The 14,156-nt window shown below is 47.1% G+C and overlaps 1 protein-coding gene and 1 long non-coding RNA gene across 7 annotated transcripts in view; one reads left to right on the forward strand and one right to left on the reverse strand.

Moving 5' to 3' along the window:
* SPHKAP (SPHK1 interactor, AKAP domain containing) overlaps window positions 1-14,156 on the reverse strand; it is a 133,322-nt gene that overhangs the window by 88,138 nt on the left and 31,028 nt on the right. For all 4 annotated transcript variants that reach the window (XM_019491809.2, XM_019491808.2, XM_019491811.2 and 1 more), the window contains exon 2: window positions 6,658-6,760. In XM_019491809.2, coding sequence (XP_019347354.1) covers window positions 6,658-6,741 — 84 coding nt within the window. In that variant the 5' untranslated portion in view covers window positions 6,742-6,760. The remainder of the gene's footprint in view (window positions 1-6,657; window positions 6,761-14,156) is intronic.
* Window positions 11,279-14,156, forward strand: part of LOC132251424 (uncharacterized) — a 140,894-nt gene continuing 138,016 nt past the window's right edge. For all 3 annotated transcript variants that reach the window (XR_009463453.1, XR_009463454.1, XR_009463455.1), the window contains exons 1-2: window positions 11,279-11,387; window positions 12,445-12,494. This is a non-coding gene — a long non-coding RNA (uncharacterized LOC132251424). The remainder of the gene's footprint in view (window positions 11,388-12,444; window positions 12,495-14,156) is intronic.

Raw genomic sequence — 14,156 nt, forward strand, 5'->3', positions numbered from 1 at the left:
GCGGGCTGCACATGGCAGCACTGGGGTCCAGAGCGGGCCAGAGCCCCCCTAGTGCTGCCACCGCTGTGGCCCATAGCAGCTTTCCTTGCCCCACAGAATGGCCCCTTCCACCAGTAAGAGGCTTACTCTTGGGGAAACTCCCCCCTTGTTGCTACAGTGGCCAGGTGGGGGCACAGCCAGATGCCATAGGCTAGTGGATTTGACCCGTGGAGGAGCTTTGCCTGCCCCCTGGCAGGTCCCTCAGTCCTGCTGGACCATGGCACCACTCCCTGGGCATGCAGCTGGGCTGGGGCTGTGCACACTTATCCCTGCCTGTACTGCAAAGCTGGGGCTAGCAGTGGTGGTGGCAGTGCTTGTGCTTTGGCCCACCCTGGACCCCAGTGCTGCCGCACGCAACTCACTGCAACTCTGGCCACCTTGCAACATGGCCTCCTGCTGGGAAGGGGCTCACGCTCCCCAACATTATAACAGGGATTGCTGCCCCCAACAAGGGCGCTTTCCCCTCCCGTTGCAGTGGCCAGGTGGGGGCACAGCCAGATGCCAGCCTGCAGGGCCCCTTGGGAGGGGAGGAGGGCAGGGTTGGGGGTTATTCCTCTTCCCTTTGGTATCTGGCAGAGGGGACAGCAGGGGACTATTCTGCCATAGGGAGCGAGTGTGGCAGCAACAGTGGGCAGACTTGCTGCCACTGGGGTACAGGGGAGACTAACCCGCCTCCCTGCCCCCCTCTGCCTCGGGCTTATGGTGCCCCGCTGCTACAGCAGCAACAGGGGAGTGCCTGGCAAACTCAGCTTGGGTCCCTGTCAGTGGGATAGAGAGGGAGGAATAAACCCTTCCCTGGCCAGACCCTCACCCCTGCCTGTCCCTGCTTGGGCTGGGGAGCAGGGGAGTGGGGCCAGCCTGACTGGGCTGGAGCAGAAAGCCCAGCCCAGAGAGCATGCCAGGATGCTAGGGAAGTCTGGTTTAACTTAAACCAGGAAGGGGTCTGGGACAGACACTGCATAGACCGGTCTGAGCCAAATCAGTTAAATCTGATACTACATTCAACCAAGTTTATCTCAAACTAGTTTTGGCCATTTTGAAACTGGTTTATGTGCACTGAATGTCTGTTCTGTTACAGGTTTAAACCAGTTTCTGATCACTTAAACCAGTTTATGTGTAATATCTGTCCATAACCTGGGGGTCAGGAGACAAGATGTGAGACTGTTGACCAGGAGATCTGGATGCTAGTTCTGGCTGTCAGAATTTGGGCAAGTCAGTTCCTCTCAATGTCCCACCCACAGGGCCTCGTAACCATTTAATACACTCTGGAATGTGAAGTGTTAAGAGCAGTTTTTGTTCTTTTAGCTATAGTCAGAGCTCCCTGTAATCTACATCCTAACGAAGTTCTAATTAGGGCTTCACAATATGTTGTCTTCCCTTTCTCTCCTGCCTTTTTCTATATTTATCTATAAAATAAATCTACAAAAATATTTATACTTTTCAGCAATAGTTAACCTAAGACACTGGCTAAGGAGCCAGAGTTCTCCTTATACTCAACCTCTTTCCTGTATGAGGTGACCATGCTTCGTCATCCAAATCACCCTCCTCAGGAACTCTATTTTAAGTGAAAACACATGTTGCTAACCCTGAAGTAGAGGGGCTAGTTGGTAATCCTTCAGAATTAATGCTTGGAAAAAAGTCAGATTTATCATGTTTGTGGTCATGGACTGAATAGTACAACAGGGGCCAAACAGTGGCTCATGAGCCACATGCGGCTTGCTGGCACAGTACTTGTGGTTCTCTGGGGGAAAGCCTTGCCCACTTCTCCCTGAGGCAGCTCCAGGGGACAGCGCAGCCCGGCACTTATCCCGGGGCATGCTTCCCACAGGCAAAGCTGTGCAGTGGCCTGGCGGTACAGGGGGTGACCAGCTCCCTCCCCCCACTCTCTGACTTCAGTGGAGGATTGGATGTGGCTCCCAGGGTGAGTAACTCTGGCCACCCCTGGAATAGCACAAGATAAGCTGACAGTTTGGTACATTGAACTTCTTGCTGGTTTTGTTATTTGTATGCAATTCTTTTCATGGAGATGAGGATAAAAAGGAAGACATATGAATATGAAAGTCTGATTTGAAAGCAAGGCCAGGACTCCGTTCCTAGCATGGGCAGATTCAGGATTTTGTAAAGGATAGTGCAGGAGTTAATGCTGCAGGATTGGCTGCAGCCCTGCTTTCAGCTTCCCCCTCCCACTGCCCAGAAGTCAGTCAGGGACAGTGGCGGGGGCAGCAGCAGGGGCAGGTGGGCTCTGGGGTCAGGGTGGGGAGGGCAGATATGCTGCTGAGCACAAAAAAGAAAAAGGGGGTGGGGAATTCTTACACGATTCATGGTCTTAAGTCCCTGACTGCTGCTCTCAAGCCATGGCCTGAAAGGGAGTGCATGTCACTGCGGTACTGAATCCCACCTCTGGGTATGTCTCTGTTTCATAGTCAATCAGATGAGCTGAATTGCAACAGAAGGAAAACATTCTCTTTGGACCAGATTCTGCCCTCAGACATAAATAACTCCCATGTCAGTCAGCTGGAACCATATGCATGCACTTGGTGCAGAATTTGCTTCCACCTTCGGAAATGCAGGGAAGAATGCAATATGTACACATCTTTGGAATATCAGAACAGATCTGAAAGAGAGAACTCTCCTTTTGGTTTAGAAAAAGGCCCAGGATCATACGTGTTTGCTGAGGCCATTTGGATTGAAAGGGGTAGAGATGCCGACAAGAAGAAAATGTCTTATATTTATGCAGAGGAATGTGGTAAATACTTGACTGCTGCTTCTATAGAAGAAGCAGGCCTATTGTCCTTTGTTAACTAAGAAAGTTAATCAAAGTTTGGGGCTGGACTGTATCTCCCAAGAAAAAGGATGGATGAGGATCAAAGATGCTATGGAGACATAGGTTGGGGCGTCTATCCCACAGATCTCTGTGGCATGTTTCTGTGGAAGAAGGAAGATGCCAATCAGGGCAGCAAATGGGAAGTCCTCATAGATTTTTCCTTTGAGGTAGGGGATCTCTGTAACAGGAACCTTGTGAACATTTTTACCTTCAGACCTTTCTCCTATTGCTTCTGTGATGGAATAATCTGAAACACCGTGTGAGTAACGTTCACTAACAGTCTTCCTGTAGTGCCTAATATGCAGTGATAGGAACTGCATGAACACTGGACTTTTCTGATCAGTATCAGTTAAAACATCATATGGCATGACCCATATGTGACAATATGCATTCTCTTAGATTTAAAAGACCATCTCAGGCTTGATCTATGATCTCTTTACTTACAATGTATGTAAACTTATTAGAATCTTAATGTTGAACGATTTACTATTGAACTAAATTACAGACCAGTCTGACTTACGTATGGCAATTTTTCTGAAATCAAAGAAGTTGCTTTCGCTTTACAGTGGTTTAACTGAAAGCAGAACTTGATTCAAATAATATCCTTATGTGCAGCAGCATATACACTGTATCTGGTATGCAGCGGAATCATCACATTTGGAAAATAGCATATGATGCAGATTTATCCTAAATTTAAAGTGAAATCAGCAGTAATTCATTGTTCTAAAAAAAGTTTTCCATTCCCATCATGGGCACCCCTCTCCCCCATATACCAGGGCAGCCAGAGACAGCGAAAACAGTGGGCAGGGAAGGGCAGAGGAGGTGCTGCTGAGCATGGAGGGGAAGGGAAAGGGGAGTTCTCACTTCAGGGGCTTGAAACGATCCCTGGATGCTTCTCCCGCGGTGTGGTCAACTCAAAGGGAGGGTCTGCCTTGGCTCCTCTAGACCAGGGTGTCAAACTCATTTGGCCCTGTGGATCAAATGCGGGTTGCTTGGGCTGGTCTTCTGGCTGGGCCAGGACTGACCCCTGTGCAGCAATGGGTCCAGCCTTCATGCCGCATGCAACACATACTGGTCACAGGGCTTGCTAGGAAAACACCACATGAGACGGGCATGGGGACCATGCTGCCCATGACATGAGCTGGACCCAGTGCTTCAGGTAGCACAGGGGGTCAATCCAGGATGCTGCCTGCAGCCCACACTCTGGACCCCCTGTGCCATGTGCAGCGTGGGTCCAGCCATCATGCCAGAGGTTTGTGCTGGTTCTGGCACAACCCAATCCTGACCAGTCCTGGAGCCAGCATGCAGGGCTGGTCTGGCAGGGTGCTGCATGTAGAGCGTGCCTTGAACTGTTCCTTTGTGCTGTGTACAAGGTGTAGCATGCAACACCAGGGCCAGTACATGGGGAACATCTAGTGACCCACAGGCCAAACTGTACTGCTTCACAGGCTGCATTTTTGACACCTGGATCTAGACCATCAGCATCTTTCAGTGTTGTGAGTCAATGAACCAAACTGCCCCCTAGCAAAGCACAGAGTTGAAAAGTCACTCCTCCCCAGGGAAGAATACTGCATAAACATTCAGTTTAATAGCTTCCTGTTCCCTGATTAGATCACTAGACATTTAAAATAAGTAAATATCTACAATTGAGACAACATCAAAAAGGCTCTGCTCTGCAAATAAGACATCTGCATGTTCAGGCCTGATGAACTTAATTGCTTTGGTTAATTACTACTCATCAAAAAGATATGAAAGTGGTGCATGCAGAATAAAATGAGATATCAAGGGGTGTATCTCCTGAATTTTTTTTAGCTCTGTCTAGGCAGTAACAGTCAGCATCTCATGCTGCCCTAACAGGAACTCTTCATGACAAAAATAGCTACTGGATTGTCTGGAATGCCTAAATTGCTCCCTGCCAGTGGGAACCCAAGGCAGCTCCAATCCACCAGTAATTACAAATTTATATTAATCCTTTTTAATTAACATCATTATGAAAGAGAGAGTGTTGTACTGACTTGATCTTGTATATGCTTTTATCCACAAGAAAACAGTTCCAGAAGAAAACCATTCTGTAAAAATGCTATTAATATGGCTGAAATGTCAACACTTGGATAAAAGCAGGACAAAGCTGAATTGCTTCTTTTAGCATGACTGTGCAATGAAAAATTAGATTCATGGTTTATAATTGAAAGCATAAATGCAAGGGTGTGGGCAGATGAAACATTGCTATGTTACAGGTGAGGGGGTTACCCTTTAAAACTCTGAAGCAAGCTTAGTGTCTCTGAAGGTACAAGACTGATCAACTGAAAGGTAAGGCCATATACAACAGCAACATAACCTTCTCACCCTCTGCATCCTGACAGTGTTTTTCAGTTGCATGTAAGTAGCTGCTTCTCAGGTTAATGGTGTACATTGCTTTGTGATTATTCAATATTCTTTAATATTTTTATTGACAGGCAAAATACAAGGAGTATCAAGATACCATTTACACTTAGTGGCAAACTTGGGTTTTTTCCCTCTAAAAATAGGGAATGAACTTGCATATAAACTAACGTAAATAAATTAAAACAACCTACTTCCCTTTCCCATTAAGATCTCTGCTATGGCTCTTAGCTGATGCCCTGTGCTGGAGATAAGTTGGCGCTGCTCTGCCTCAGAAGAAGCACTGTTTTCAAAGAGTGGTCGTTGAAATTTCACTGTAAATAGCTGTTTGAGCAAAACACATTCTCATTCTCAGTGAGAAAACTACCAAAAAAGCAAAATGTACAGTAAGTTTCAACTTTTCAGGGGGTGTGTGTGTGTATGTATATTTTATACAAAATTATTGTTTTTCAAGAAAGCCAATATATATAATTGTTTAATATAATATTTAATAAAATTGTTTGTTTTTTTGAAAAATAACTTTTGCCCTAAATCTGATTGCGGGGGTGGGGGGGTAGGGAGGAGCAGTTATGGGAGATGTGAAAGAATTTTGCTAAATCTCTTGTGAAACAGTAACTGGACTCTTTGAACAAGCTATTGAGTTCTCCCTTGAAGAAGGAAGCACTGTTTAAGCTGTTCCTGAATGGCCATGGACTGCAAGCCTCACCTCTTCTAAGGCTTTCTGCTAGCATCCTCCCCCTTATGTCTGCATCACCACAACAGAGTCACCATCCTCCTCTATAAAACATTACATGCATTTCAGTATGGTATGAGGTTCTTCAGTAGTGTATTCTCATTCATGCTGAAATACCTGCATGTATAAATAAATATCAGTCCTGCCCACACTCATGCACATTGCTTCTAGCTTAAACTTAACCTTATGTCAAATAATGAAACATGAATATTTTGGTCCCTCTGTCTCAGAAATATGTTTGAACCCTTTTATACCTGTGGAACATATCAAGTGGAGTCAGAGAAGGCTGTCAGGTTCTAGAGCCTTGCCTACATGTCTGGAACCCAATTACAATATAGTTCAGAGAGCACTTGCACTACCTATTGCTTTTATTTCCTTGCTTCAGGTAAAAAGGAAAAAAAGTAGAAAATCACCTATGAAAAATCACCTATGAAAAATTACATGCCACACATGCATGTAAAATATTTCTAGGGTCAGAAATCACTGACCAGTATAGTCAAGTAAGACTGCAAAATCCTACAACAGCACAGCAGTTATAATGTTTATTTTTCCCCCTATCATTACCTTTTGATTTTGCATACAAAATTGTTTTGTAATCCCTGCCAATGCAAGAGCTAAATTGCAGAGCTGCAGTGTTGGCTAGATTGGCATTTGAAAATAATGTAAATTTTAAATTTACCTTCTTACATGCTGTGACACAGCTGTCCAAACTGCTTCCTGAACTGTCTGTGCCGCTTCCTTGGTTTTCTGAGACTTCATACATCAGTGGGCATTCAAAGTTGCTGAAGAAAGAGAACAATAACAACAAAATCCTTCCAATGACTCATCTATATAAATAAATTTAAATGATTGCAAAAATACAGCTCAATTTCAAGAAATGTATCTTAACCCAGACTTCACCAAGTTCTCTGTAGGCTGATACTGCTAGTCCTGAGCTGTCATAGTGTGATTATGAAATGGTACCCTGAAGCCTTTTTAAAGAACAGAATACAACACGTAACTGGACATAATCACATATCCCCATCTTTAATGATATGATAAAATGTGGTGCTATCACCTCTTTCTAAGCAGAGAGTTTTGAGAGCAAATGACATGCTTGGTAGACTAATATAAAAGAAAATGCATGTTATACCATATTACCTGCTTGGCATCTGAGAACTGAGTTAAAGGGCATTTATTAAAATGCACTGAATACAATGGGATTTGACTGAATTACAAAGTTCCTCTATCTCAGAGATTCCCAAATGTTTTTTTTATTGAATACCCTCTTCCAGATTTACCAGCTGCCTGCATCCCGCTACCATCATACATATAATATTTTAACTGCTTAAATGCCAATTATACTGAAAATGAAATCCAGTATTACACAATTTCTCCCGCATACCCCCCAGAGATGTCTTGCATACCCCCAGGGGCATGCGTACCACAGTTTGGAAACCCCTGGTCTACCTGGTCTGTGGAACTGCAAACTTACAGCAGCAATGGCAGTTGCACATAGATTCTGTGTTATGTATTGAGTTCATGCTGCTCAGCTCTGCTTACTGAAGGAACATGCAGATGTGAAAGACAAAGTCATGCAAATCAGGCTCCCCAATCACAGTATTTATACACACAGCTGATACTAATCGTCACACATTGCTTTGGATTAGCTTAATTAGATCCTATAAAACATCAGACCTCCATCTAAATAATAATTAATATAAAATCATAGTAAGTTAACTTCAGTGAAGTCAAACTAAATCTCTCTTCCTGTGCATAATTTCAAACTGGCTAAGGATCATATGGTACAAAAGGCCCATCCCTGCCAACACTTACCAGCAAAAGGTCTTTATGGTTAATTGTATTTCTGATCGCACTAAAATGTATGCAATGTAATGCTATCTACTGCATTTGCTCAGCAACATCCCTTAAACAGCCTTAGAGAAGCATAAGTCAGAAAGACCTGACCCAAAGCATCCTTGTTAGAAATCAGAATCTGGCACTGTGTTTAACTGTAGGGGCTATGGACAGAAATTGTGCATAAGCCAGTGTAAGCGATTGGAAACTGGTTCAAATCTGTAATACAACAGAACAGTGCACATACACTGTTTTCAAAATGGCAAAAAATGGTTTAAAATAAACCTAGATGGATATAAAGGAGACCCTCGCCATTCACGGGGGATATGTTCTAGAGATCCCTGCAAATGGGGAAATTCGTGAATACTGTACTCTACCAATAATAGGCTAGGATAAACAGGCTGGAGACACATAAACAATGCATGTCCCCGGCAGCTGCGGGGGGCACAGTTGAGCTGGTGGCAGTGGGAGCGAGGTGGCAGTGGGGGGTGGGGGGTGGAGACTGACTTTTTTCTTAATGTATCGCACACTGGACTTGTTAATGCCGTACATTCTACCTACCGAGGCTGCGTTTAGTCTACTTGCAAGCTTACTGAATGTAAAAGTATCACCAGAGTGCAGTAACAAAGTGTCATCACGCTGCATGGGGAGACAGCATGAGTTGGCACGGCACACTGCGAATATTCGAAATCATGAATCGCAAATCTGTGAACAGCGAGGGTTTCCTGTCATCGCGGGCGAGAATCGGACGATGCCAGTCGGCAACAAGACATGGTAAAGGAGGTGACGGGAGTGCACGGCGACCCTGACCGCCTTCCTGTTACAGTGGTACATTGTCTGGGAATGCAAGGCCGTGCACAAAAAGACGAACCTGAGGGCTAAAATAAGGACGGAGAGGGGGTTGTAAGAAGACAGTGGCAACTCAAACTGTAAAGAGGGCAAAGTAGGAAGACTGCCCTGGGACGGTACTGGGGAAGCCTGAGGGCCCGACCAGTGAAGGCGTGAGGCCAGGATGACAACGGCAGGGGATATAGAGAGCCTGAAACAGGAGAATTTTGCCAGGCTATTACGAATAGATGAGTTAGAAGAAAGAACTGAACGGCTGGAGTGGGAGCTAGAGGTGGCCCAATTTCAAAAACAGCAAGCGGAGGCAAAGGCTGCTGGGTTAGAACAGCGGGCCTAGGCAGGAAAAAAGGAAGGAGGCTCAAAAGAAATCAGGCACATGATAGCGGCGGAAGCGGAGAGAACTAGCGCGCTAGAGCAGCTTATTGCAAATGGAACCCAGAAGAGCTGGGAGAGGGAAGAGAAGCTGCAGAAAATGCAGAGGGAGATGACAGCTTGGAGAGAAAAATCTACTGCAATCTGCACAACACAGGTAGGGGGACAGAAGGAGATGCTACAGAGGTTGGAGGTCTCTAAAAGCATGACTGATGTCCTTCAGAAAGAAGTCCGCAGCCAGGAAGATCACGTACAGGAACTGCATGATGAGTTGCATGAGTGGCAAAAGAAGTGCTTTCGTGCAGAACACCAAGCACAGGAGCTGCGGACGAGCTGCTTAAAAGCCATGCCCAAGCAAAAGAAACAGGCAAGGTTTTCGCACAGGAGATGGAGAAAGTAAAAGCTAACCTGGCAAGTTACGAGGACCTATACAATCAAAGCTTGTCCCTTGAAAGAGAGTTAGAAGCTGCGACAAAAGAGATTGAGAGCTTACAGTCTCAGTTGCAGAGTGTGGAGGCGGAAAGAGACCACATGGGAGAACAGGTACAGTGCCTTAAATCCCTCATAGAAGATAACGTGGCTAGACAGGCCGTGATTAACACAGAGAGGGAGCAGTCACAGCAGCAAATACAGATTCTAAATCAGCACATTCAGGCCTTAGAGGCAGAAAATGAGACGCTACGGGCAGCCAGCAGTCAGACAGCGTCAAAAGGCCAAGATCCTGAGGAGTCAGAGGGGCCAGAGTTAACAAGTACAGAAACCCAGACTGAAGGAGGACCAGAGGCTCAAGTAGTGGAATGGGTAGAAGCGATGCAAAAGAGGCTGGAGACACCGGGAGCTCAACTGGCGGAATGTGTGACCACGGCGAAGGCTAAATGCCTAGAGCAACACCAGGAACTGGAAGTGGTGAAAAGGTCCCTGAGGGAAGTGGGGACGCAACTAACAACCATGCGGCTAGGGGTCCGGAAGCCTCTGGAACAAATAAAGTTCCCTGGTGACCAAGGACAGGAGGATCCAGAAGAAGAGACCGAGTTAGGGCAATCGGAGAGAAGCAACCCAGAGAAGGGATTGGTAGGGGTGAAACCTATGGCCCTACAAGAAGAGGTCCTACCAGCCCTCGTGGAGTGCTGGAATAGGAGATGGGACCAATGGGTGAAGCTTCATGCAAGAGAGATGAGCCACCTAAGACATCAGCTGGGTGAGCTCTGTAAACCTCGAGCCAAGGGAGGAATGACAGCACCCAGGCAGAGGCAGCTAGTGGAAGGGGACACGATAGCTGCAGGGACGGCAGAGAGAAGTGCATAGGCTAGCCCAAGGAGTGAGACATGTCGGCGGGTTAGCCATGGAGGTATACAGGTGACACAAGGCCTGAGACAAAAGGAGTCAGAGACGAGTTCCAGAGAAAAAGGGTCAGTGAGACCCAGAAAAGAAAGCCAGGTCCAAGAGCCAGAGGAGGGAAGGACCACCTGAAGTGGTACCAAAGCTTGAGAGAAGATCACAAGTACACGTAAATAACATCCCGAGACAGGTCCAGTGGTGGACATTAAGGAAACTCATGGAAACAACAGTCGGAGGTGTGGCCTATGTAAAAATTTATAAAGGGCCTAAAGGAAGACCTACTGGCTGAGGGAAGATAGAGTTTTGGAGGGAAGAATATGCCTAGAAGGCATTGGAGAGACAGTGGGAGATCTGGGAAAGGCTTCAGGGGCTCCAGAGAGCCACAGAAAAGCCAGAGACCACACAACCTACCTGGAAAAAGAGAGCAAGGTATGCAGGGGTGGAAGGTAGACAGGTCAGAAGTAAGAAGAAACCCCAAAAGGGAGGTGGGAGCCTGACCGACAGGGACTACAACCTACCAAGGTTGGCTAGTGTGGGGGGACTGCTCATGGCGGGGCAACGCCCGTAAAATCCCACATGATGCGCCTGGGGTAAAAGGCGAGTAGGAGGCACCTGAAAACCTCCGCCTCCACGCGTTGGAAGTGTCGGTGGGCCAGCCTAAAAGCATGAGCGGAAAAGACAGAAGATGCGCAGCAGAAAAAAAACCAAGACGGGCTGGTGAGTTGAAATCTTAAGGGGGGAGGTGTGTAGCAGGGCACTAAGGTGCCTGCTACTGAGAGAGCCGAGAAGACTCCTCAGGTGCCGGTTGCTGAGGCAACTAGGGGGAGCTAATGATCCGCACCTGCCTAGCCAGCTGACGAGAAGGGGCAGGGCCTGGCTCCTATATAAATCCCAGGCAGGAGGCCAGGAGTAATTGCTGACTGGCAGCCAAACAGGAGGGAGCTCTCAGCCATGTTACAAAGGAGAGGCCTGAGGAAGGAGCTGGATCTTATACCGCAGAGAGAGGAAGGATCCCTGGTAGGGCTCAATGTTGTTATGGCCAGGCGGCTTATGTTTGTTATAGCCAAGAGGCTTGTGTTGTGTTGCTATTTGTTATACCGGTGGCTTGGGTAAGGCTATTAGGGGTTGGAGGAGGCCCCATAGGGGACTCACAGTAGTGTGGGGACCCCAGTGCCAGTGAGGGTGCAGCATTTGGGGTGCATAGACCCCAGCCCCAGAGAGGGGCAGATGAGAAGCCCCAGAGAAAGGGGGCAGCAGGTGGTGAGCCCCAGAACAGGGGGCGGCGTAGTTGAGAAGCCCTGTGTTGGCGTGGTGAGCCCTGAGAAGGGCGGCATTATTGAGAAAGCCCGAGAGAAGGGCGGATATACTGAGAGAGAGAGCCCCGGAGAGCAGGCGCAGAGAGAGTGAGAGACGGGGCTGCAGACAGCCTGAGCGCCAGAGAGGACGCGAAGATAGAGGGTCAGAATAATGTCTGGGACATCTGCGAGGCTTGGGGCGTGGTATTGGGGTGGTAGGAGTCATGCATAGCCCATAAGGCTAGAGGACAGAGATAACAGGACAACCGTGTACCAGATGGCGAAAGGCAGCCTCCCTATAAAATATATATATAAAGATCAAAGTCGTGGTGGACAAGGATCGGAGGATGCCAGTAGGCAACAAGACATGGTAAAGGAGGTGACAGGGGACCCCGGCCGCCTTCCTGTTACAATCAGACTTAATGGATTTATGTTAAATCAGTTTATTGAAGTTCTGTCCCAGATTCGCTCCGGATTCAAGCTAACCCACAGTCCCGCAGCATCCCAGAATGCTCTGTACATCCCCCCCGCCCCCCTGGGCAGGGTGGGTGGGTTAGCATTGGCCCAAGCTGTCTGCTCCAGCCAAGCAGGGAGGTATGCTCTAGCACCCCCACCCTCCACAGCTTCTGGCCTGGTAGGCAGGTGGCTGCATTTCCACATTTAAAAGTGAATATCTTTTCATTTACTTATCGGTTAAATCTACACAGCTTAGACCAAACTACAAAGGTTAAAATCGATTCAGCCTTGGGCTTTTTAACTGTCTGTACTTACCCTTGCAGAACCAAGAGGTAATTAGAGACCATCTTGGCTAAATTCACACTTGGACCAGGTACAAACCTTATTTTGACTTGCCATTTTATGCCTTTTATTGTATTCATATTTACTGATTTGATTTGCTACCCTTTGCCATCAATGTTATATTTTACCCTTTTTTCAAAATGGATAAAAAAAACTATTATTCCTTTTTGACTTTTCTCTATTTCCAGTTTTAGATGTATAATATTCCTTCACTTTTGTTATAGTTCTTTTCTCTTTCCCAAAGTTCTCTCTCTCTGTATGGATTAACTTGTGTGTGTCAGTTGGTACCTCCTCTTTAAAAATCTGCACCTCAGTTCTCAGCTTCTCTTACCCTTTTTTGCAATTCTCAAATTTTGGCCGTGGACAAAGGCTGTTTTAGCTGCCAGCATAGTTCAAAGAGCAGCCCCGAAACTTTGAAATGATAACCAGGGAAATGGCAAGTGCAAGTGGCTCTAGCCATGTGCCTTCCCAAGCACATATCTCTCTGCCTGGGGTTGGGAAAAGATGGATTAGAACCTGCATCATGTGCTGTATGTTATCTAGGGATTTCCTATATAGGAAAATCGAACCATTTTTGGGGGTAGAATTGTAGTCCCTGAACTTGAAAGCAGGAATTGCTTGCGGCCCAAATAGGGCAACTGATTTGCTATACACTGGCCACTAAGGTGCTTTGGGGCAAAAGATCTTAAGCTCCAGCCTAATGGGGGGACTTAGTAGAAGTTGTGCAGGTCCTGTGCACTCAAGCGTCTCAGCTACTACCTAGTACTAAGGGGACTGATTATCTGTTTCCCTGTGTTCTTAACTAAGGGGAAGATTGTGCGAATTCTGTATAGCCTGCATCTACGGCAGGGGGTGGGCAAAGTCTGGCTCCAGATTTGGGCCTGAAGCAGACTTAATTTCCCAGCAGCCCCTATCTGTGTCACTGTGGCTAGTTTCCCCAGCATGGAGACCCCAGCAGCAGCAGAGCTGTGACAGTGGGGGGCCAGGGTTTCCATGGAGCCTAGCCCCAGTAGGGCTGGCAGGGCATGCGGCTGGATGGGGAGCTGCTCTGGGGCCAAGATCCTGCAGTGGTGACAGTGTGGTCTGGAGCTAAAGCAGACTGCAATCTACTGTCCACACACCTCGGGCAGTGGCACACAGGCAGTGGATCATGGCTCTGTACCACCTCTGGACAACACTGTTATTGTCGCAAGATCCCAGTCCTGGCCCTGGAGCAGCTCTCTGCCCAGCCATGTGCCCTGTCAGTGCTGCTGGGGCTGGTCTCCATGGAAACCCTAGCCCCATGCTGTCATGGCCCCGCAACACATGCAGGGGCTGCTGGGAAATGGGGTCTGGCTACTGGCTGGATCTTCCATTTTGTCCATCCCTGTTCTACTGTCTGTTCCTGGTCTACAAAAGTGTGAAGCAACATACTTTCTTCCACACTGCATACAACTTTATTCTGGAATTCTCTTATTGTGATGCTTAAATGACTATGCTCTTCTAAATCTTTTTGATTAGGATAGTGCAGTCTTCATTGGAAAGTGGGATGAACTTGGGAGAAAACAACATCCAAAGCCACACAGGGCTACAGTAGATGTGCATCTATTTAGCTCTATATGCACAGTCAGGCAAGAGCACAGGGTTGTACAGTTCACCAGGATTGCTCCCCCCTAGTTATTCTACACTGGGAGCCAAAAGGATTTCCAAAGGT

The sequence above is a fragment of the Alligator mississippiensis genome, chromosome 7 (genome assembly GCF_030867095.1).
Source record: "Alligator mississippiensis isolate rAllMis1 chromosome 7, rAllMis1, whole genome shotgun sequence".
Classification (NCBI taxonomy): Eukaryota; Metazoa; Chordata; order Crocodylia; family Alligatoridae; genus Alligator; species Alligator mississippiensis.